Source organism: Saccostrea echinata, unplaced genomic scaffold, assembly GCF_033153115.1.
Source record: "Saccostrea echinata isolate AGI-Se365-2 ecotype Australia unplaced genomic scaffold, CSIRO_AGI_Sech_v1 ptg000028l, whole genome shotgun sequence".
NCBI classification, from domain to species: domain Eukaryota; kingdom Metazoa; phylum Mollusca; class Bivalvia; order Ostreida; family Ostreidae; genus Saccostrea; species Saccostrea echinata.
Genome location: NW_026889777.1, coordinates 1,443,277 through 1,468,575, shown reverse-complemented (window position 1 = coordinate 1,468,575; position 25,299 = coordinate 1,443,277). Strand labels below are relative to the sequence as shown.

The window sequence follows — 25,299 nt, the reverse complement described above, 5'->3', positions numbered from 1 at the left end:
ACCCGTCGTCATATATTTTAACCGTTGCTTTATACTGTTATCCGGAAGGTATACAGAAGGGTAATACTACTTTTTATACCCGCACTTTCTAAGGAAAGTTCGGAATCCGGGTCATTTCCCTCCAGTGTCTGTTCCGCCTAGGTCATTTCCCCCCAGGTCATTTCTCCCCTAGGTCATTAATATTTCCCTCTACCCGGGTCATTTCACTCCACAACCTAGGTCATTTCACTCCCAACATAAAAATTATCGGTTTATATTTGGATATGATTTTTAAAAGTAATTTTCCAATTTTAAATTCTATTCGCATTATTAAACTATTAGTATTCTCATACTAGCCCAAGTTATACTAATACAATTATTATTTGATAAGTATTAAATTTGTAAACATTTGAGGGTTAATTAATTCTTATTTATTTATTCTCGTTTAATGATTGATCAAATAAAATGTGAATGCAGTAATACAAGTCTTTTTAAAAATAATAACATGAAATCCCGCGTAAGCCCGGGGAATTTAATTTCATAACCGCTGACTGATCATTTCAAATAATATATATTTTAAGTTTCTTCTGACAATTAATTACAGGCGTATAGCCGGAAGAAATACTTAGTACAAAATCCCGTAGATAGTTTAGGAACTAACTTGAAAATTATCAATTTCATTGACGTTTTCTTTTTACGTGTAACTTTATTTTGATACCTGTTCTACTATGTCATTTCTGTCATACTTTAGGAACTCTGTTTTCATTTCGGAGCCATAAAAGGCCAAAGAAGCAGATATGCACGTATTTTGGGGGTAAAAAGTCTTTTCATCCCCAGTATTTAATATTTCAAAAGATTGTATGTAGGAAAACCACTGGAATGTATTGATTAAAGCATACTTTTAAAAGCTTTAGTAAAAATGTGAAAACTTAGAATATAGCACTTTTTCTTCTTTATGTAAACAATAATTTATTCATCAATTGACTTTTCTTTTTTTTAGCAAGTTTATTGTCATCTCCATATTCAAATTGCACTTCGTATTCGTTGCCACTATGCTCTTATGGCAAATATGCACTAGTAAATTTACTAAGAGTTTTGATATATAAATTTATTCGTTACTTATAGTATTTAAATCTGTTGCTTTACCATTATCTCCATGCCCATTCACATCAAAGTTCTTTTAATTACTATTCTTTTAAAAAAAAAATATCTCTTCATTTTTCTTTTTAACATCGGGTTCAATTCTTTCTGACTTTCTAGAAATGTCCATCACTCTGACCAGATATTCACGAAAAGGATTTGCATGTGTTTTTTTTATTTATTTATTTGTTTATTTTTTTGTAATCAGTAATTAAAAACTTATTCACACTATATTAGTTAAAACGAATTTTTGATCGAATAATTCTTTAATGACCTTTTATCAATTATTTAAACGATTGTTTGTTGTTAGTGTCATGAAAATGAATTAATATGAACTCTGTTACACGTGTTTCTGAGTTTATCTGCAAAATTTATTAGTTTATAAGTACAGATTTTATAGAATTCAAATTCGATTTATGTTTTATTCATTTATTTTTGCAGACTTAACAACATCGATTATAAAAAAAAAATAAAACAGTACCCGAAAACAGACAGACAGGGAGTGAAATGACCCAGGTAGGATGAAATATATGGAGATAACGAACAGTATTCAAGCTCAAAAGTCCATTAAACAATACAAAATAGGAGCAGAGCAAACACGGACCTCCAAACATCAGAGGTGGGATCAGGTGCCATGGAGGAGTGAACATCCCCTGCCGACCGGTCACACCCGCCGTGTGCTTCTTGTCATGATCGGGAAATAACGGAAGAATCCGTCGACAATTCAGTGTGTAAATAATGGCCTAACAATTAGTATGAAAAACGTCAGTAAGCATTTGACTCAATGATAAATTGTATTTGCTGACAAGGTCATTGTATCGACCATAAAACTTACGAAATGATGACTTTAAACAAGACAGATGATATTCTTGTTTCATCAACTTGTTTGTCAATAATTTACCTCGTTTTAGAAATTGTACATATGTAGAGCATGCTCTTGCGTATCGAATCAACTGAGAGATATAAACCCCGTATGCAGGTGATGAAGGTATATTGCTGCATAAGTAAGGGAAGTTGACGATTGAAAAGTTAAAGTCATAACGTTTATCATAGAGCTTGGTTGTTAGATAACCATTAACGTCTTTTTCAAATAAAATATCCAAATATGAAACAGATGTGTCAGACTCTGTGGTATCTTTTATCTCAAGGTCACCGGGATATATCGTATCGACATAAGAATGGAAATAGCCATTGTTTATTGACAATATCGTCGATATATCTAAATGTCGAGTTGAAGGCCACAGCAAGTGTTTTCTTTTTTTCAGGTACAAGATTTTGGACAAATTCTGCTTCATATGAATACAAAAAAAGGTCTGCTAATAACGGGGCACAATTGGTGCCCATGGGAATCCCAATAGATTGTTGGAAGACCTGGTCTCCAAAAACCACATAGATATTGTCAATCAGAAACTCAAGCATCTTTTTAATGTCAACTTCAGAGTACTTGTGTGTACAATCAGAATGTTTTTTAACAAAATAATTTTGCAAATGACCAATGACAAGGTAAGTAAATTTACGAGTTCCATTTTTATTGAAAAAGCAGAAGTCAATGATATATAAAAGCCTGGACTTTAATTTATCATGGGGAATGATTGTGTATAAAGTTGAAAAGTCGTAAGTTTTTAAGTTGTTGATTTTGGTAAAATCTTGTGATTTCAAATTTTCCAAAAGTTCCTCGGAATTTTTCAGTATCCACATCTGATTTACACCACTTCTCGAATATATTGTTGCACAGTACTCTTGAAGTTTCTCCTTCACTACTGTTAATATCTTAGTGAGGAGTAAAGAAAGAGGCTTGGTTGAACATTAACTGGAACCCGCTATGTATCTTTGTTTGTAAGGATTTTTATGAAGTTTCGGAATCCAATATAGAAATAGTAATTCAAATTCATTTTGGTTGTTTGGAATATTAAAAATATTCAAAACTGACATATGATTTTGAAGAATTTCTTCCTTAGAAAGAGAACTATGAGTATAAGTTGGATTACCACTTGTAGAATAAATCCAAGTTCCTCTAAAATACATTTAATATAATGAGCCTTACAAACAAAGACAATGTTGTTACCTGCTTTGTCAGCAGGACCAGTACGTACTGATCGTGTAATTTATCTAATTCTTTTTTCACTTCTGGATTATTAAATACAGAAGGATAGATGGTTCTCATATTGCCCCTCAATCTTTTAATGCGCGATTTTAACATACATCTGATACATTTAATCCATTCTGACAAAGTGTCAATGTCTTCTTTTTCATGTCTGGCCCATCGCCTGACGTAATCCTCTACAGAATCCATAATATTTATGAAATTTCGACGCCAGTTGACCAGTTGAATGTAGGCGAGTGAAATGACCTGCCGTGAAATGACATACCGTGAAATGGTAATAGAGAGAAATAACCTAGGAGAGAAAGGGTTTTAGAGAGAAATGACCTGACACCCATATTAGAGGCTCATGGAACACATGTTCACCTGAGCACTTTATGCCAGATTTGACAAATACATATAATATATTCTGTGTAAATGATACAATTATTGTGGCTCCTTGGTTACCCAAATATGAAGGAGACTACAGCAAATACCTTAGTGCGGGTATTACTGTCTTATGGCAGCATCTAGTTAAGTATTGTTTTTTAGCAATCAAATTTTTCGATTTTACATGAATTATTACAAATAAAAGTTATTTCAGATGTTTAGCATATCTCTTATATGCATATAATACTCCTAATTTAAGATGTGATTAGAGGAGGCTATAATGGAAATTTTAACGGCTAATTTACCTGGTGCCTATGTATGCATTAAAGAGTGATTGATAAATTCTTTCAATTAGAATAGAAATATGAGTGTCTAACAAAATTTTACCAACAGCAGTTAATTCACAACATGTTGACTCTCCGCAGTAGTTTGGAATGCAGTTATTTCCTTCCCATGTGCATTTTTCTAAAACAGTCTGGCAACAATCTTCTAGACAATTATATGCAGTCACCCCCAGAATTGCGTACTTCATAAAAGCACTCAGGCGCGTAGCTGCCTATACGCAAATACGCAAGTGCGTACACATCATTTTCAGAAAAAAAGATAAGAAAAAAGAGAGAATTATTCGGAGAAAAAAATCTCAGTAACATCCAACAAATATTCGTGTTTTAAATTATTCTGTGTCATACTGTGTCGATTTAAATTTTAAATTATCATGGTTGTATGAGAAAATTTGAAATTTTTTATTTAATAACTGCCAAATCCAAATAAATCATTCATTATTTTGTCATTGTTCTATTATACATCTATATTTTTTTTAAAGATCTTTGAAAAATTAAATTTGAGCCACATCTTTGAATGCTATGATCTACTAGTATGATTTACAATACATGTACGATATTTTTTGTTCATAATTAAAATTTTGTTTACGTGTTTTTAAACGTTAAGAATGATTATATGATACCAATTAATATATAATATCGGTTAAATTTTTAGCCTCAATTATATGTACAATAAGTTTCCATGGAATATTAATTTTCATTAAAAAATAAATATTACTATGTCTTTTATTTCCTAAACAAAAACTAAATGACATAATTTTTTTATTACAAGAAAATGAATGAAATATTTGGTAAAACTTCTGAGCTTCTGGGCCCTCACCAGCAGGCACGTAGTATCAGGGGAGCCTCCCCCTACTTATTCCCAAAACCAAACCTTTTACTATTGAAAGTGTACATTGAAAGGGTGGACACCCACTGTTTGTTGCACCATTGTTAAATCATGGTAATTTGGTAATGTATTAATAAAAATTTGGTTTTTGAAAGATGGACACCCCCCCCCCCCCTTCAACAAACACACACACACAAGAAATGGGACTTCGAATTTTGACAATCTTCCTTTTTCGTCCTTGCTTGACAAAATTTTTAAAGTTGTAACTTTTTCCTGGCTGGGAAAAAATATAATACGTGCCTGACCAGAGCCCTTAAACACTGGGGGGGGGGGGGAGTCAAGACCCCCCACCCAACCCCTGCTGTTCTCTGCGTACACATCATTTCTATTCTGGCTACGCGCCTGGCACTGCCGGGTTTCTGGCATATTGTCGACAGATCGATCGCTTTTTTAGATTAAAAATATGAAGGGCTAACAAAATTTTTGAGCAAGTTTTATCAGGAAGTGGGAGCCTTAATGTTTTCTTTACAGAAAGCTTGTGACATTTCACATGTCAATTGCCATCATATCACCCCAGTTTTCAAAACAATTGTTAAACAAGTGCAAGTGAAACACATCAAAAATCATGACAATAAAGTTTATGAAAGAGCTAAAAATTTTTGGATGCATTGGAATGCGTTCACCTGTATATATTATCACCTGCGTGGCGTAGTGCTCGGTAATAGTGTTTCCTTCTAGAGTTACAAAGTAAGGACCTGAACGTTACGTCGCAGAGTAAGGAGTTGAATCTTACGTCACACATTCAAATTGCACTGCCTGATGTGTAGACTGTTCCTTCGGATGAGATGTATAAAAACAAGCTAATTCAGAGATTTTGTGTCCCCCGCTTAAGGAAAAAAAAAAAGAAAAGCATGCGTAGATCTAGAAAGGGGGGGGGGGGTCAGATCTTCCTTGATTTGCAGAGTTATTAAATGTATATACTGAAAAATAGAAAATGCCAGTATGCATATATGGATTTGATTGCTTATTCTTTAAAATGTGTACAGAAAATTTTATATAAAATATTTATCATACTGTAGCAATGATTTTATGAGAAGTTTTTTTACACACCAGACGTCATCACTTCTTCATTTCATATGCTGAATACTATCATTTAGTAAATCGACCCCCCCCCCCCAAAAGTTATGGATTGTCTCCAACCCGTGAACTCTCGCATCCAAAGCGAGAATCATATCCTTAGACCAACAAGGAACTTTACATTGATGCAAATTAAATGCAAATATATGTATATATTCACGTTCGATATTGTCAAAATTTTACACAATATATGGTATCTAATTTAGCCTTTAATAAACATTTCTAATATAGATGTAATTAGAATATTAAGTCCACCAACGACCTGTATTTTATGTAATAAATCTCCACATGCTCCTGTGCTAAAAATAGTGCCACACGACTTTTAATACAAACGGAGAGTAGCCATGATCGATGTCAACAAATTTCTTTTGAAAGAAGATCAAAAATTAAAAAAAAAAAAAAAAAAGGAACGGGACACTTTGAGAGGGGGGGGGGGGGCGGGACCATGGAGAGTTATGGTATAAAATTTCATTGCAGAAGCTTCATAAGCTTCTTGGAATTTCTCCCTGAAACGAAGGTGTTACACACAGACAGAATGTATGAATTAACATCTTTGACCTTTGACCTTTTTAAACTCAATATCAACAGTGGTCTTTCTTATGCCACGTAGAGTTATGTAAAATTTCATTGCAAAAGCTCAAAGGCTTCTCGAGACATTGCGCGGAAACGAAAGTGTTCAAACAGACAGAATTTATGAATTTATGACCTTGACCTTTGATCTTTTGACCTCAAAATAAATAGGGTCTTCTTTAAGCCATTTAAGCAATGGGGAGTTGTTAAGTAAAATTTCACTGCAAAAGATCAAAGGCTTCTCGAGATAACGCACGGATAGAAATGTGTTACAGACAGACAGAAATACAGTTAGACGGACGGACGGACAGACAGGCAGACCGAAATTAATATTCCCCACTTTCAGTGAAAGCGGGGGACAAAAGAGCGCTGGCACGAAAGAGAAACTCACTGCTTAATCGCTACAAGTGCCAAGTACAAGTCTAAATATTCAGCCTTTCACGGGCAGGTTGTGAAGGGACGTAAAACAAACGATCAAATAAATATTGTATTCATTTAAAATCTACTATTTGTATGTGTTAGTTTTTTCTGTAATCATTAGTACGAAAACTACGTAAATTCCTCCATCAACTTGCTATGTATTAAACTGTAGATTATTGGTATCGTACAGAGAGGTATTGAATGGTAAATGTTCACGCGAAGCCAAGGATCACAGTCTTTTAAGCCTAAAAACAATAAATGTATCTCGAAAAGAAAAAAAAGTCCATTAGATAGTTCTCGTTATAGTAATGAGTAAAAATGACTTATCTACAAACAATTATTGGGATCATATTAAAGTATCAACAAAAATTGAGTTTATGAGTTTAAAATCTACTTTTACTTTAACTTATCCACTGACTTAAATGCAAATTTAGTGTATGAGTTAGTGCATTTTTAAGGGTCTAAACAAGTGTCTTGTGTGCCGCACGCTGTTGCCAACCAAGCCACTACGCTGAACAAAACGTTTACATATCGTTTTTCAAATGATTCTTTATTTCATTTCATTGATTTCGTATTTGAAAGGTTCCGAAGTCTACTGCATGAAAAACTTACATAACCCAAGTTTTAAAGAGTACCCCAAGAATATAATACGCGGTCAATTTTCAATACACTTTTAGAACAATGTCAAATTCTTATATTACATTAATATATTCTATGGTCGTTTCAAAAACTTTGCAAATGCAACCTTCCGTAGTATGCCTCGAATATAAACTGACGTTTTTCACAGATATGACTATGGATTTTTCTGTCTACCTGATCAAGACGAAGGGCTTACAGTAAGTGTGACATGTCGATAGGGAATTGACCCCACATCTGGTGTTTCCAGAAACTTCACGCAATATTCTCAATTTAAATAGTTTTACTGGATTATGAAACTGATAACTGAGATATGAGATGATCCTTGCATGTATAAGTGGAAGAAATCTTCATATTTCATGCATATCCCCGGCTTAAATTTAATACTAAAACTGGTGTACATGTAGTTTCGGGAAAAATCTCCTAGGCCTGTAACAAACAATATCAACACAACAAATATGACTATCTACAATTAAAAGAAAACATTAGATACATTTTTCTGAAATTCTTTTGTACACACACAATCTAACTCTTGAGACGTAGGGGTAGTAGATGTATTTTGAAAAAAAAATATTTTGAAGATTACAATCTCTCTTGAAAACAACTTGTACTGTACATGTATAAATTGACAGATACTACACTCTAAAACCTTACACTTTGTAGTTGTTTAATTGAATAAAAAATTATCAGTCATAGAAATTGATATATTTGACACAAAGTCTGATGGTCACGCAAAAGTCTGATGGTCTCGCCAAAGTCCGATGGTCTGACATATCCCATGGTGCAGGGTAAAAACAATACAATAGTCTGACGTCAATTCAATGGCCCTTGTCTTGCTTTTAAAATCCAACAAATTATGGTAAGTTCTCTTACATTATTCGACTAATTTGAATTAGTCTCGCACGCCACTCGACTGACGAAAATAAGTCCTTCAACACTTTTCTAAGGGTTAGTCTCGCACCTACGTGAGAGAACAGGTTTGGTCCTTGTACACTTCTCAACCTGTTCGGATTAGCCTCTCACCCAATAGAGAGTTCAGGGCTTATGCATGAATTTAAGAGATATACACTTGTTTATCTTTATTTAAAAACCATTGGATTTCGGCGAGGCAGCAACATATGTAGTGCAAAGACCATCAGACTTTCGCGTCACACAAATAGAGATTCGCAACTGAACCTGAACCATCGAATTTTGGCGTGTCAAATTATCGAAGTTTGGCGCAGACCATCAGGCTTTGGAGTGACCATTGGGCTTTGGAGTCCCATTGCACTTTCGGGTCTTATGAATGAAGTTGTTTTTTTATATACAAAAGTTGCATAAAACCCATTACTCCAATATAGATTTTTGTCATGATTAAGTAAAGTAATAGGCGCATTCTACACACCAAAGTGTGATATTTTGGCAACTAAAAAAGAGAAAAACGTCATCAAAGTCTTTTCCATTGATTCCAATGCTAGATTTTTACTACCAGCAGTTTCACAACATGTTGACTCTCCGCAGCATTTTGGAATGCAGTTATTTCTTTCCCATGAACATTTTTCTGAAACAGTCTGACAACAGTCTTCTGGACAATTATGTACAGTCTCCCCAGAATCGCATACTTTATTAAAGCAAGTGTCTGGCATAGTGTCGACAGATCGTTTTTTATTTTGACTGTATTGTTTTTTGCATTTTTTCCTGAAACACATTGTGAATATCCAGCAGGTACCTGGAATTGAGTTATACCAATGTTTGCACGTTTTACTCACACTCTCCTGTCCAGAACATCCTCCGCAGCTAAATGTTTCCTGGTGTTTTCCATCTCCTTTGGAATTATCAATTCCACATTTGTTACAGTAAGCCGTGGAGGATGCACTATGATATGTTCTTCCATCGCAAGAGGTATCCCAAGTATTGCAATTATTGCAACAAATATAGAAATGAACACTTGAAATTCCACCCCAGTTGAAATAATTGCATTTTCCTATTCGTGGTTGATCCCCAGTTCTCCTCTTATCTCGATCTAGAGCAAATTCGGACACTACAGAGGGAATGAGTAAAGCCAACAGAAAAGTAAAGAACATCATTCTTTGAATGACGTGTATGGTATGCGCCTTTAATTTTCTTGTCTTTCTTAACTGTAGGAAGACGGTAATTTGTCATTCAACGAGTACAAACGGGTTTAAAGTTCTATACGTAGCTAAGCGCTTCGTAGAAACGCGAGATAGATACTATAGATTTAAATACCAACTTTTAAAGCATTCGTCTGCAATAATTGTCATGTGCAAGTCTAAACATACAGTTCAGGCACTTGAACGTAAAGTAAACCTAGACTGATATTCAAAGAACTCTAATGGGTAGCGCATTTGGCTATGCCTATCATCACTGAATCTGAGGGGATATTGGAAAATGGACTCTTCCAATAGGCAGATCACCCCTTTGATAGGTAGAATAAGCCAAGTGTATAAAAGGAGACGCTAGCAGATGCTAGGCCTTTTATGACAGAATCAGTTGTTGTGAACACACAGAAGGAAGCTGAAGACGATAGGTAATAAAGACACTCTTTAAGAAATAAAGAATAAAAAAAAGAAATAAAGAGCAAAGGTAAGAAGTAAGACACTAGTGGAAAGGGAGCAGTCTAGAGGAATTGTGGTGAGGTACCGGGGCGAAGTAATTCTGAATAAGGGTGAAAGAACCTGGTACTTCACAGAACAATAGGAACTCTGGCTGTTCCAGGAACACAGTGCAGGTTACCTTGCTCTGGAACCACGGCCTATCATTTTGAATTATTTGTACATAGATCCAATCAATTACAACTCAGACAGAGTAAGAGGAAAAATATATATAAAGAAACCTTGTTCCTTGTAGAACCCAGTAGGTTTACACGTTACATTTTGGTGGCAGCCGGTCAAGGGATAGGGTACATAATTCAATTTGATTTTCATAAGATTAATCATACAGGGTGTTTTATAATATATGTTACATTTTTAAATTTAATTATTTTTCTTACCTATCATAATTCTATCACAAACTATATATCATTTAAAACATCAAATTGTGCATTTTTATTCCGTATGAAAAAGTCAAGGAAATCACGGTATCACAATGATTAATTGTGACATAAACGCCGATGTCATAATTTGAATATTTTCGAACTGAACTTAACTTATCAACATATTGTTGAATTGTAAAGCTGTTTTTTTTTCAATACATGTTGACAAATGTCATTCAGAAGTTGATGAAGGAAATATTCCAAAAGAATGGAAGCTTTTTATGATGCTTCTAAGAAGGCTAGTAACAAGGTTAAAGGACAGGGACACAGGCAATATGCGATAAATGACACGGTACTCCAGAAAGCCTGAGGACTTCAATAACCGAAGATTTAATTCGTAAAGTGGAGACTTAGATAGTTTAGCAAACTCCTGAGAAAAAGTGTCAGATAGATGTTTTCAGAAATTGATGCTGGTAATATCAGCATTTCCAGCATATATTGAACTTTGAAATAATATATGAAGCTATCAGCGTACAAATTTTCAATAATGCATCCCAAGAAAAGAGTTTGATCTCTGCATATCTTTGGGCCTTTTTCTGTATGGGTTCTGTATATCTGTAGAAAATTCTTGTTCTTATTGTAATTGTTACTTGTTTGTGGTAGGCTGGTAAGTGAAAGACTAAGTACCGTGAAGGTATGAAGGTACCACGTACACATTAGGACCTGTGTCACTGGACCTATTTAGTGAAAAAAAAGAACTTTGTTCAAGGGCACTGTGTCCTGTGTACTTGGTTACTGTGTATCAGGTGCCGTGTTTTGTTTAATAACTCAGGGTAATGGGTACCTGTGTAAAGTGTACAGAACTGTGTTCTGTGTGAAGTGTCAGTGAATTCACCAGATGTTCCCTGAATTATCAAGATGAATGAACCCTTATTGGAGAGGAAAATTTTAGCAGATCTCGAAGAGGTACATGTAGATGAAAAGAGACAAAAACTTTAGAGACGTTAAGATCTACACCGTCCAATCACAGACCTAAGGAAACTCCATTATCGGCGGTTTAGACCGTTCAAGACTCGGGTGTGGACATGAAGCAAAAGACACCTAGACGATACAGTAGATGAGATGTGTGCAAAATATTTACGTCCTTCTAACAAAACGAGTAGTACTGACACCTACAATCGTAACATGGAAACTACAGAGAATGGGAAACTCCAAAATATGAACCCGTTAATCAAGAAGAACGAGGTGCTCGCCCAAAGGATGGTAGTCATGACCTGCATAAAAAAACTTGGAGCAAGGAGTCTCTTGATAAAGATTATCGATACTACCAAAGATTTTCAACACCTAGGCCATATTTTGAATTACCAGAAACCAGGACTACGACTACACCAACAAGTGTTACATGGAGTTTCACAAAAGACAGTAACCCACTGACTAGTGTACACTTAACTTTGGGATCCGAGGTTACAGAAGTAAACATAAGATCAACACAGAGAACGCAATACCTACAAAACAACCTCCTCTTAGATTGCCTCACCCTGCTGCTGAATTCGTCGACAAAGAGGTAGAAACATGATGGAAAAGGGAATAGTAGAGCCTTCATCTTGCCCTTGGGCTGCAGGTGTCGTGCTCGTTGAAAAGAAGGACGGAACAAAAAGGTTTTGTGTAGATTTTAGGTCCCTAAACAGCAAAACGGTAAAAGATGCATATCCTTTGCCAAGGATTGACGACTCGCTAGACCGTTTGCGGGGGGTAACTTGGTTCTGCACCCTTGATCTTCACTCTGGCTATTGGCAAGTGGAGATGGAAGAAAGTGACAAGCCAAAGACAGCATTTGCAATTCGCAACGGACTATATCAATTTACTGTTATGCCATTTGGCCTCTGTAACAGTCCGGCAACATTCGAGAGGCTCATGGAAACAGTACTAGCTGGTCTCAATTACAAGATATCCTAGGTAAACATCGATGATATAATTGTATTTGGGCACACATTTGAGGAAACCCTCGATAATTTAGAACAGGTATTTGTCAAATTGAATGATGCAGGGTTGAAGCTAAAGGGAAAGAAATGCTCTTTATTCAAGAAAGAAGTTTTCTCCCTGGGATATAAGCTGTCGGGAAAGGGAGTACAGACAGACCCACAGAAGATTTCTGTCGTATCCAAGTGGCCAGTTCACTGAATGCTAGTGAAGTAAGATCCTTTACAGGCTTATGTAGTTACTACAGAAGGTTTATAAAAGGATTTTCTTCCATTGCCAAGCCTCCGTTTAAGTTGACAGAGAAAGGAAGAGAGTATAAGTGGACCACTGAATGCCAAACTGTATTTGAAACATTGAAGCATTGCTTGTCTACAGCACCCATATTATGTCACCCTGACTTTTCATTACCATTCGTTCTAGACACGGACGCCAGTCAGTACGGATTAGGAGCTGTTTTGTCACAAGAAATAGATGGACACTGAGGGTAATAGCTTATGCCAGTAGAACGCTAACTAAGACCGAGCGGCGGTACTGTGTCGCACGCAAAGAACTTTTAGCAGTGGTTTTGCCTCTAAACATTTTCGACACTACTTGTATGGACACAAGGGGATTGTTCGAACAGATCATAGTGCGCAGGACTGTTAAGGCGTACTACGAAGAAATCAAAGGAATATAAACGTGCATAAATACATACATTTTAAAACTGAATTTATTTGTGTAAAGCTACTATATTAAAACTTGACTTTTAATTTTAATTGAAATAACATTGTATACCCAGCTCTGAACGGAATTTGGTTTGGTCACGTTATTTGACAGTCACGTGATAAATGCATGTAATAATGTACTGTGTGTAGGTCATAAACAAATTTCAATATCGCAAGGGCATACCTTAGTTAGAATTAAAAATTTCAGTAATAAATGGTATCTATATAACTTGTAGTATATGAAAAGTGCTGCTGCTTAAATAGAATTGGCATTTAATTAGTTTAAATTTCAAGTAATTTGGCTCTAGTCGAAATATATGTGACCTTTACCATGTATCTTATTTATTTATTTATTTAGTAATGCTCTCGATTTCATGAAAGCAGCAGCACTTTTCAAGTTAAGGAATATTTCCGTCATGCATATTTAAAAAATGGTCAAGATCTATTAAGTTTATGCCCTTGCGAAAATGCGATTTAATGAGGAACCTCGGCGTGAAACATGCACACCCTGTACACAAAAACACGGTAGAATTAATTCAGTACATTCTCTCAATAGTTTTTAAATAATGGCACTAAACAAAGGTTTCAGCTTTGTATTAATGGTCTACCTAAGATTTGCAAATAATATTCTGTTTAATAATGAAATGCGTTTTTCACTTCGGAAAAATTACTTGATCCGCCTCTCACTGCACATAAAATGCGTCAAATTTTACCATGATGACGTCAAGCGACAAGTGCATTGCAATCAGTGACTTGTTTATATCTTGCTGTGTGGGACTTAACTAGCAACAAAAATGAATGCAGTGGTAAGTTTTGATGTAGTTCGTCACTCTTTTGCAGTTTAAAACCGCAAGTTATTTTTTTTTTCTGTTGTTGTGAGGAATTGCTATATTTGTGTGATGTCACAGTAGACATTTCCCGTATAAATTAGTCCCCGCCCCCTTCATGCAGCCTTAACAGAGCTGCGTGCCCTAAAATGGTTACTTAACTTCAAAGATCCTGAAGGCCAGGTAGGTAGATGGATAGAACTCCTTAATACATATGACATGGAAATAAAACACCGGCCTGGTGCTAAGCCCGGAAACGCAGACAGTCTTAGTCGGTTTCCCTGCCGTCCGTGTGGATTTACAGACTCAAGAGGAACTTACTACTCCAAGTGTAGAGTGTGAAGTTGTTGCAATGATTGATTCTGTTTCCAATGATTTGAATAGTCTTCAGGACAATGACGAGAACTTATCACAGATCAAAGCCTGGGTAAACCGTAGTAAACGTCCAGAATATTCTGATATAAAGCATAGAAGTAAGGTTATTAAATCCCTTTAGTCTCAGTGGAGTAACCTTGAAATTAGGGATGGTGTTCTTTGTAGAAAATGGATTACTGATAAAAAGATGTATCACAAAGTAATTGTTCCTTTATCAGAAAGGAGCGAGATTTTAGAGCTTTGCCATGATGCCAGAACCTCAGGACATCTTCGAGTCCATAAGACACTAGAAAGAGTAAGAGACCGATTCTATTGGACAGGATTGCAAAGTGACGTAAGGAGTTATGTTACAGGTTGTCCCCAGTGCAAAAAGAGAAAGAATCTCTCAGCAGGAAAATCTTACATGCAAGTTGATCAAACAGATTCTCCCTTAGAGCGCATAGCAACAGATATAATGGGACCAATGCCAGAAACCAACAGAACCAACAAATATTTACTTGTCATTGCAGACTACTTCACAAAGTGGACCGAGGCATATCCAATGAAGAACATGGAAGGCCAGACAGTAGCCGAAGTACTAGTGGGGCAGTTCTTTACCAGATTTGGTGTGCCAGAAGTCATACATAGCGACCAAGGAAGGCAATATGAAAGCAGAATGTTTAAAGATATTTGTAGCTTACTGGGTATACGGAAAACAAGGACAACCGCCTTTCATCCCAAGTCGGACGGGATGGTTGAGAGATTTAATAAAACTCTAGCTACAATGTTATCTGCCTATGTCTTGGATCATCAAACCGACTGGGACAAACACTTGCCTTATGTACTTATGGCATATTGTTCAGCTATTCACGAGAGTACAGGGTATACACCCAACATGCTAATGTTGGGAAGGGAAATCTCAACTCCCTTGTACATTATGTATGGATTACCAGGAGAAAAAGAACACACGAGTGTTCATGAATATGTGTGGAAGTTACATAGCACTTGACAAATAACTAATCAAGCTATGTTAAGACAGAAAAAATATCATGATAGGAATGTTGCTTCTAAACACTTTGAAATTGGTAACAAAGTGTTGGTATTTATCCCTCAAAGAGCTGTAGGAAAGTCTCCAAAGCTTATGAGCTTTTTGTATTACCCTTATGTAATCATAGAGAAACACACAGATCTTACATACAAAGTTAAGCGAGAGGGTGAAAAGAAAACTATGGTTGTGCATATAGATAGACTGAGACCGTATAAGTCCCAGAACCTCAGTCTCGAGACAGAAAGTGAGGATGAGTGCCTACCCATGGGTGGGGACGAAAATAAAGATATAGGAGATATTGGTAGTGAAAAGAGGAATGATGTACACTACGACTATCTACCGAATACAGATTTGAATGAAATAGAAGTCGAGTATACAAGTCGAAGACAGCGATAAAATCCAAATTGGCACTCAGATTATCAATTTGACTATAATTTGTAAAACAATGATTCGTTATATGTTTTCAGATCCTTGACCACAAAATGCCTTTGACAAAAGTAACTCCGAGGAAACCAGGGTTCCTCTGTTCCATATGTCTTCATCGACTTCCATCGCATGAAGAGTGGAGAGAACATCTCATCATATGCGCATCTGAGGACATGAAGAAAAGGCGATACGATTGCAGCCTTTGTGATAAAGCCTTCGCAAAACCGTCACTTGTCGTCCGACACTAGAAGAGAGTGCACACGACTATACCTACAGCAAACAAATCTGAGACTGTAAGCAGCTGTGTGACTACCATTAATGCAAAAACGGACGATGACCAGGGATGGCAGGAGGATCCAGGGGAATTCATCTTTGAGTCTGAACTTGAATATGGCAGAACCATTTGAAAAGCACCAGCACCTTGTCTTCCTGGGGTAAAGAGAAAAATAGTGGAAGAGAGTCCAGCCCACATCTCCAGAAAACAGTATGGATAAAGACAACTCTGGAGATTCAAGTGCAGCGTCGCTACCATTTCATTGTCCCTGCTGCAAGACTCTGACTTCTAGAAGTGACGTGGGTATACAGACTGATGAAGGCACTCACAAGAAAACAGTAAGGGTCATTAGAAGATACCAGAAAGATGGAGAGAGCATTGAGAAGTTTGAGGAAGAAGTGTGGAGCACATGAGAACTATGCGAGAAAAATGACAAGAAGACAATTAAACACTGTAGTGTTTAATACAGTGTTTGTGTACATATTCCTGTATACAAGAAATATTTTTAAGTTAATGTAAGGAAAGATATTCCCATTCTTAAAACAATGTATCCATGTATATAAGTAACTATGAATGTTTGTCTACTTAAAAGAAAAGTTTTTAAAAAAAGTTTTAAGTATGTTATTCAACTGACATGCGAGACGCATGTTCATGGAGGCATGGGTAGTGTAATGGGTAGCGCATTTGGCTATACTCCTATCATCACTGAATCTGAGGGGATATTGGAAAATGGACTTTTCCAATAGGCAGATCACCCCTTTGATAGGTAGAATAAGCCAAGTGTATAAAAGGAGACGCTAGCAGATGCTAGGCCTTTTATGACAGAATCAGTTGTTGTGAACACACAGAAGAAAGCTGAAGACGATAGGTGATAAAACCACTCTTTAAGAAATAAAGAATAAAAAAAAGAAATAAAGAGCAAAGGTTAGAAGTAAGACACTAGTGGAAAGGGAGCAGTCTAGAGGAATTGTGGTGAGGTACGGGGGCGAAGTAATTCTGAATAAGGGTGAAAGAACTTGGTACTTCACAGAACAATAGGAACTCTGGCTGTTCCAGGAACACAGTGCAGGTTACCTTGCTCTGCAACCACGGCCTACCATTTTGAATTATTTGTACATAAATCCAATCAATTACAGTCGCCCGCGTGGCGCAGTGGTTAGAGCGTCTGATCTAGAGTCGCGAAGTAAGGAGTTGATCATTACGTCGCGGGTTCGAATCCCACTCCGGGACGTGGAGACCGGTCCTTCGGATGAGACCGTATAAACCGAGGTCCCGTGTCGCAGTAGGTGCTGGCACGAAAAAGACCCCTCACTGCTCAATGGCCGTAAGTGCCGAGTATAGGACAAAATTTGCAGCTCTCCACCGGCAAGTGGTAGCGTCTCCATATGAGTGAAAAATTCTCGAGAGGGACGTTAAACAACAAACAAACAAAAAATCAATTACACAATTACAACTTAGACAGAATAAGAGGAAAAATATATATAAAGAAACCTTGTCCCTTGTAGAACCCAGTAGGTTTACACGTTACAGAACTTTGAAACCTTCTTTAAAAAATGTTAAGGTGGGAAGGGATAGTTTCGTACTAAAGACCCGGTCAATTTTCTTTTTAAAAAGCTGAGATATACACTGTTTAATGTGATATTTTATGATTAATTGATTGATTGATTTTATGTTGTTTTACGTTCCTTTCGAGAATTTTTCACTCATATAGGGTTGTCACTATATACCGGTGAAAGGCTTCAAATTTAGACCTTTATTTCGGCACTCAGGACCCTTGAGTAGTGAAGGATCTTTATCGTGCCAACGCTTGCCGTGACACAGGGCCTCGTTTTTTTCAGGACTTATCCGAAAGACCCAAACTTTCACTTCAAAGTGCCGGGCCCTTGAAGAAGGAACAGTTGTTATCTATTGTTTATTGACTTATGTCAGTCGCAGACAGGGTTTGAACCAACAATCTTCCGATCCGAGCTATACGGTATTTAATGTAGAAAAACTTAATGGAATAATTATGGGACACATGTGCAGTGTAGCAGAATGCTTGTTGAGAGAAATGATCTGCAACATAATTTTTGGCATATACAGAGCTGTAAATGCGAGACTAATTCATGCTGTCAGTTGGGGATATTCGGCTGGGAAGCAGTAGGGCTTAGATGAAGGCCTGTACCTCAGAGGGAAGGTGAATCAGCTCAGATCAATTGGTGAATTTTCTTCAGGGCATACATTGATCTACAGAACGCTGGGTGTTTCCCCCCTCGTTCGGGACTGGGATAGACTCATTTGTCTGGGATTGGCAGTATGGGTGTAGATGAGACCTAAATCGTTGGAAAAAAAGCAAAAATATGAGGAGGCCCCTAGTGCATTTTCGGTACACGTGCACTCAAATATATAGATTAAATGCTATTTGTTGACATATTTTTTGAGCTATAGACATATAAAGGGTACCCACGTTTTTTATTGACTTCATGTATATGCCTATCCCCTTAGCACATGTTTGGCATTTAAAAAACTGTCCCTTGGCACCTAAAACATGAATGTCTGTTTTCTCTTTAATGGCAATCGGTTTTCTCAAATTTGATGTATATGGTTTCAAAAATGTGACAGTGACATCTTTCTGTGGTAAAAAAAATTACTTGGTAAACATTATTTTACATTTTATTGAGTCATTTATTGAAAAATTACAGTAAGATTATTTTTTTCCTAATTCAAGGAATATAGAGTCTTTGATTCACATGGTTATGAACATTTATTTTATGAAGAAAGGGTTTCACATTACGAAAGCCGGATAGGCTCATTTTTGACAAGACAAAAAAAATATTTAACTCGTTATAACGAGATAATTATCTCGTAATAACGAGTTAGTATCTCGTTATAACGAGTTAGTATCTCGTTATAACGAGATAATTATCCCGTTATAACGAGTTAGTTATCTCGTTATAACGAGTTAGTATCTCGTTATAACGAGTTAATTATCTCGTTATAACGAGTTAGTATCTCGTTATAACGAGTTAATTATCTCGTTATAACGAGTTAGTATCTCGATATAACGAGTTAGTTATCTCGTTATAACGAGGAACTTATCTCGTTATAACGAGTTAGTTATCTCGTTATAACGAGTTAGTTATCTCGTTATAACGAGTTAGTTATCTCGTTATAACGAGTTAGTTATCTCGTTATAACGAGATAATTATCTCGTTATAACGAGATAATTATCTCGTTATAACGAGATAATTATCTCGTTATAACGAGATAAAAATTGATCTAGAATTGATATATCTAAGTTAAGAATAGACCATTATTTATAGGAAATATACAGAAGCAAGTCGATCAAATTTGTTTGAAGTGTGTGTGATAAAGATTTTATGGAACAGCATACTAGTTTTTTTGTGTTATGCCTTTGATTAGTATTGTTTATTGGAAAAACCGAAGACAAATATACGGAAACTTGTGACCGCCTCATGTTGTTGTGTTATACCTTAAAATTGCAAAATAGAATTAGTGTCATCTTCAAATGGAATGTATAAAACATCAAAATTTTGTCAACTTGTACAAGGAGATCAGAAAAAAATGATATACTCTGGCTGATTTAACTGCCCTGTTCAAGCTTTCTTGAATTTGTTAAAATTATACATGTAATAATGTTTGCGTAATATTTGTCGCAATAAAAATGCATAGAAATAATCCCATTATTTTAAATATTCCGAATAAATCATGTGGATATGAAACCATTTGTTAGGCTTTAACGATCATATTTTGATAATTCCTTGCCTGTTAACAAGGAATACCAGTTCAATTTTATCGTCTTAAAGTGGCAAGATCAAAATTCAATGTCTGACAAAAAACTAAATTCACGTTGTTTTTATCATCAATCCCTCCTTCCCCTCAATAATAAATATGATGAATATCAAGAACTAACACTGTACTTATCACTTAATAATTTATATATTTCTTCTGTTTATTGAAAGAAAGAAACATTTTAATTTACCAATTTGGCATGGAATCTTAAATTACAATATGTAATTTTTGCATTATTATCAATGTGGTAGAACTAAAAAAAACTTTTGGAGCTCTTTATTTTATGGAAGCCACAATAAAAGGTGAAGGTCAGCATTAGTAAAAACAGTTGACATGTGATCCTTTTTTGGTATAGAATGAAAGTTTAATATCTAAAGTTTACAAAAAGATAAGCATTACTTAAGGTGTATTTCAAGCATAAATTTTGCCAAGAAATGTGTATTGTATGTTGAGACAGGATTTTTGATATTTTCACTCGTGCTTCGCACTCATGAAAATATAAAAAAAAATTCCTGTCCAACTCGTGAAATAAATTCCATATCAACTATAAAACATTGAATATCCTCTATTTATTACCCCCCCCCCCCCCAAAAAAAAGAAAATCATCAATCTCTTTTTGAAATAAAATTATATGCTTGTAAAGTATACATAATAAAAATTGTGATGAGGAAAATAATTAACGACATTGCTTCAATGTTGTATTAATAATATAAATGTACATATGTAATATTAGGTCTATTCGTTGATCAATTCTAAGTAAAAAGATTATAAAAGTGAACTGGCTTTGTAAACTCTGTAAACTTTTTTTTTGTTTTGTAAACTCTGGTTTGACGTTCTGACACTATGTGGTAAACATATAGGATCCGCCAAATAGACGTGAATCTCAAATAGGTCTCCGTGAATCTCCACAACTTGGAACACCCCCCCCCCCCCCCTGCAAAAAGTATAAACAGTGAATCATGACAGAATATTAGATAAAATGTCAATATCAGCAGATCAGATTTAACGTCTTATTACTTAAAAGGATGTAATATCATTTTTGCTTCACCATTCCTCATTATCGTGGACAATATGCATAAGCTAAGTCACAAAGTTCAAAGGGGGGGGGGGGGGTAAACCAAGTAAAATATTTGACAAGTAAAAAGAAAAAAATAGATCTGATATTCCAACTACGAGTATTCGCCATTATTTTCGAGAGATATTAACTCAGGTAAAAAAAATATGGAGGAAGGGGCACAAAGATACTCTTGACCGCCCCCTTTTCAAAAGTGGTGGTGTGGACATTAGCCCCTCTATTACTACGCCTATGATCTAACTGCTGATGCCTCACCATCCCCCGTCTTCAAAACATTTCTGAATCTCAGAAGTAACATATGTATAACACTGTAATCTATATATTATATGTTGCATAAACGATATGTTGCACTTATATTGTCTCTGATATTTAATTTTAGCGGTACAGAAATTGACATATGAAAGTGTATAAGTCGTCCAAAACATATCGAAATGGTGTCATTCATCAGAAATAGTTGTCATAAATAAATTGCCAAAGTTTGAAGCAAGTATGTTTGGCAGTATTATTTTAAGAAAAATATCGCGTCCTAATACAACAATTTGAGGAGGAATTCACGAAAATGTGTAAATGTGTTTGCCTTAGAGTTGCTATGATTATTGACAGCGAGATAGTTCAAGATTTAATCATAAGTAAACCCCAGAGCAAATTAAATTTTCAACCATTTATCAATTGTTCAAGTTAAATTTGACTGATAATTACTTGCTAAAAATTCAATGGCATTTAAAACTGCAGCCATTTTTATTCCTATATTGCTATTAAGTCTCAAAATAACAAGAAAACTGTCTCGTTATAACGACATAACTAATTCGTTATAACGAGATAATTATCTCGTTATAACGAGATAACTAACTCGTTATAACGAGATAACTAACTCGTTATAACGAGATAATTATCTCGTTATAACGAGATACTAACTCGTTATAACGACATAACTAATTCGTTATAACGAGATAATTATCTCGTTATAACGAGATAACTAACTCGTTATAACGAGATAACTAACTCGTTATAACGAGATAATTATCTCGTTATAACGAGATGCTAACTCGTTATAATGAGATAACTAACTCGTTATAACGAGATACTAACTCGTTATAACGAGATAATTATCTCGTTATAACGAGATACTAACTCGTTATAACGAGATAACTTACTCGTTATAACGAGATACTAACTCGTTATAATGAGATAACTAACTCGTTATAACGAGATACTAACTCGTTATAACGAGATAACTATCTCGTTATAACGAGTTAATTATTTTTTTATCTTGTCAAAAATGAGCCTATCCGGCTTTCGTATCACATAGAAATACAAGACAAGAAAAAAAATTGACAAGGCATGACCAAAGCATGTATTTAAATATATATTTTACTATTTGGGCAATATTTTTGGAGAGTTTTAATATAAAAAAAATCGTCTGCTATTATAAATCGACTACTAGCTATGAAAGAAAGTGCAGTGATTCATAACAGATCACTAACTAAACACTGATTGATGCTATAAAATGAAATGAACAGTTCATATTTTAATGGAAAAATAAGTGCAGATCAAGGCAGCTGGAATTTATTTTGAGTAATTAATCTTCAACTGCGTATAATTCTAAATAGAATAATTTCAAAGATTACTACTGAACAGTTAGGTGTTTATAATTCTTAACAGAGTAAGACTGACTACATGTAAAAGGTCAATAGTTTGTGATGCTTCAAGTCTGACTACCAAGTACAGCAATGCCTAATTTCTTGACCTTATAAACGACAAAATAGACTTTAACATAGTCGGTTTTTATGTTTCTCCTTATAAATAAGCGAAACAAAAGAGGTATGCACATGTTTCTTTTGACAAAAAAACATTTATTATTAAATTAAAGTGTAAAAACAATTGTAATTAATATTGTAGAGAAAGGATTAAGAACAATATGAATGTAGTCTATTAACTTTTTTTTTCTTGTTGAACTTTACTTATTTTCTTTCAATTGTAAATTTGTTCTTGTTATTGAGTATAAAATCTTAATCATAGGTTTTCAATGGTTATGTGACATGTTATTTTACCTACAGTACCGACCCGCAGCGAACCCAGAGCGGACCCAGAGCGAACGCTGAAAGCGAACCCCAAATTCAGTAGCGGTCCCAGAAAGCAAACGCGCGTTCGGTGTTGCGTATCAGAGCTGTCAATCAGGATTAGCGATTAACTCATAAGCGCGTCGACCAATCAACATGCCGAACAGGTCTGTCAATCAGGATAAGTGATAAAATGCGTTGACCATCAGTGCATCGACCAGTCAACATGTCAGTTTGTAATCTAAACATTATACAAGCAAGGCGTGTGAATGTACAGTCACTGTGTAAAAATATTATTAATATGATTTTTAAACATGATTTTACATTTATATATTTTAATTTTCCAGACAGCATGCAATATTTACACATCTATTTTCAGTATTTTTTTATTTCTAAATTCTTTTGATACATTATTTATTTTTATTATCCAGGTAGCATGTTACATGTATAGTTACATATTTATTTCTTTATATTTTTAAAATCCATTAATATACAAATATAAATTATACAGAAATATACATTGCGTAAATTTATCAGACAATAAGTACTTTAATTTATAATAGAAAAAAAGAAGATTATAATGATTATAACAATTGTTATTTAAAAAAAGAATTAAAAAAAAACTGGTCTCCGATAAATTATAGAATTTTATTATCTCAAGATATGGTATAAGAACATGTACGTGCTTTAATTTGATTATTTTTTATTTATTATTTCAATTTACATGCACGTTTTAATTTATCCAGATCACCATCGAAGTTATCGATCTTAATAATTGATCATGAGAAAATTAAATGTACATTGTACAGTATAAATGTGCATTATGTCAAAACGTAAATTGGAGGGGGAAAAATCTCATTTTTTTTAACTACTATGATATTTTTTTAATTGATTTTTTACCAAAATTTAATAAATAGCTTGATTTAAATACATGTATATAGGGAAGGATTATTTTGTCAATTCTAATTATCCTACATGTAGACCTTACATTGTATGTTTTGGAATTTTTGTAACTACTTGCAAGACAAAAAAAAATGCTTATCACTTTCCTTCACGTCGATATATATAATTATACAGGTTTACATGTTCACGAACCTCTTACATGTACTACATGTAATTTTCGAAATACTTCATATGGATATAAAAAAAATACTAGATGGGTACGTTTTGTACTTGTGCATAAAAAGTACACGTAATTCTAACATTAGTAAATTGAACTTGAAAAGATACCTTAATACGAAAACGTACATATATCTTTTCATTACATAGGTACCTGTATTTGAACTTTGTAATTGTCATAACTATTTAATTTTAACACTTTAATAATTATACTTTCAAAGTGAAGCTAAGGTCATCACGTGTCGGTAATCATCCACATGTTTCGAAGATATTGCGGATGCTAAGAGCAATTGCGGTGGGGTTTTTTAATTGACGCTTGCTAGCTGGATGTATACTGTCTCCATGGTCACGGTATACCTGAGTATATACTCCCCCTACATTCGATGCCCCTTAAGTTACATGTACCTCGTCTGGGCATGTTATCAATGAGAAATTCAATTATTATTCTTTTTTTTTTTTTTTTTTTTTTTTTTTTTTTGATTTTTGAATTTGGAAACGTCATAGTTCTTTGGTACGTTGCATGAAGAGTACATGTTCATGTAATTTGCTGCCACCTGAATGCTGAAAATCAATAAAATAGCTTTACGAGAGAGAGAGAGAACACTGTATATTATTTGAAATTACAATCGCTACAACCGGCCCATAGAAAACAATTCGAGTACGGAGAGGAGTGGGGGGCTCATCGAAATAAAACAATATAAAAAAACTAGAAACTCATTGCGAGCAATGAGAGGTCTTCCGTCCGATTCTGAAAATAAAAACGAAAATTCAAGCGGAAAGAGATAAAAGAAATTCAGACACTCTGGGGATTTAACCGTGGTCGTCAGCGTGAAAATCCAACGTGCTTACCATTAACCATTCACTTTTTTACATGACTTCCGGTCAAGACCGGAAGTAACGGCGATACAAGATTTTCTCACGATTCAAATAAACTGATGACGTACCATCAGTCCTGAAAGTTTTAGACTTCAGGCGTTTACTGTTGCCGAGCAATGTTGTGAGATCAAATTCTAATTTTGAGAACAGGTAAACACGAGACCAGATGTGAATTTTATAAAAATCTCTGACTTTCTCTAGACATTTGCAGTATATACAACATACATAAAGTCATTTCAAGTACTTTATCGATGAGCAATATTTATGAGAA

General features: G+C 35.0%; 1 protein-coding gene across 1 annotated transcript; it reads left to right on the top strand.

Moving 5' to 3' along the window:
• The first annotated feature begins 11,678 nt into the window (after positions 1-11,678).
• On the top strand, positions 11,679-15,367 carry LOC133193887 (uncharacterized protein K02A2.6-like). Its single transcript, XM_061329803.1, has 7 exons — positions 11,679-11,756; positions 11,932-12,057; positions 12,386-12,449; positions 12,606-12,786; positions 14,109-14,187; positions 14,309-14,477; positions 14,598-15,367. Exons 1-7 carry the CDS (start codon positions 11,679-11,681, stop codon positions 15,365-15,367), a joined length of 1,467 nt encoding a protein of 488 aa, XP_061185787.1.
• Positions 15,368-25,299: the final 9,932 nt, after the last annotated feature.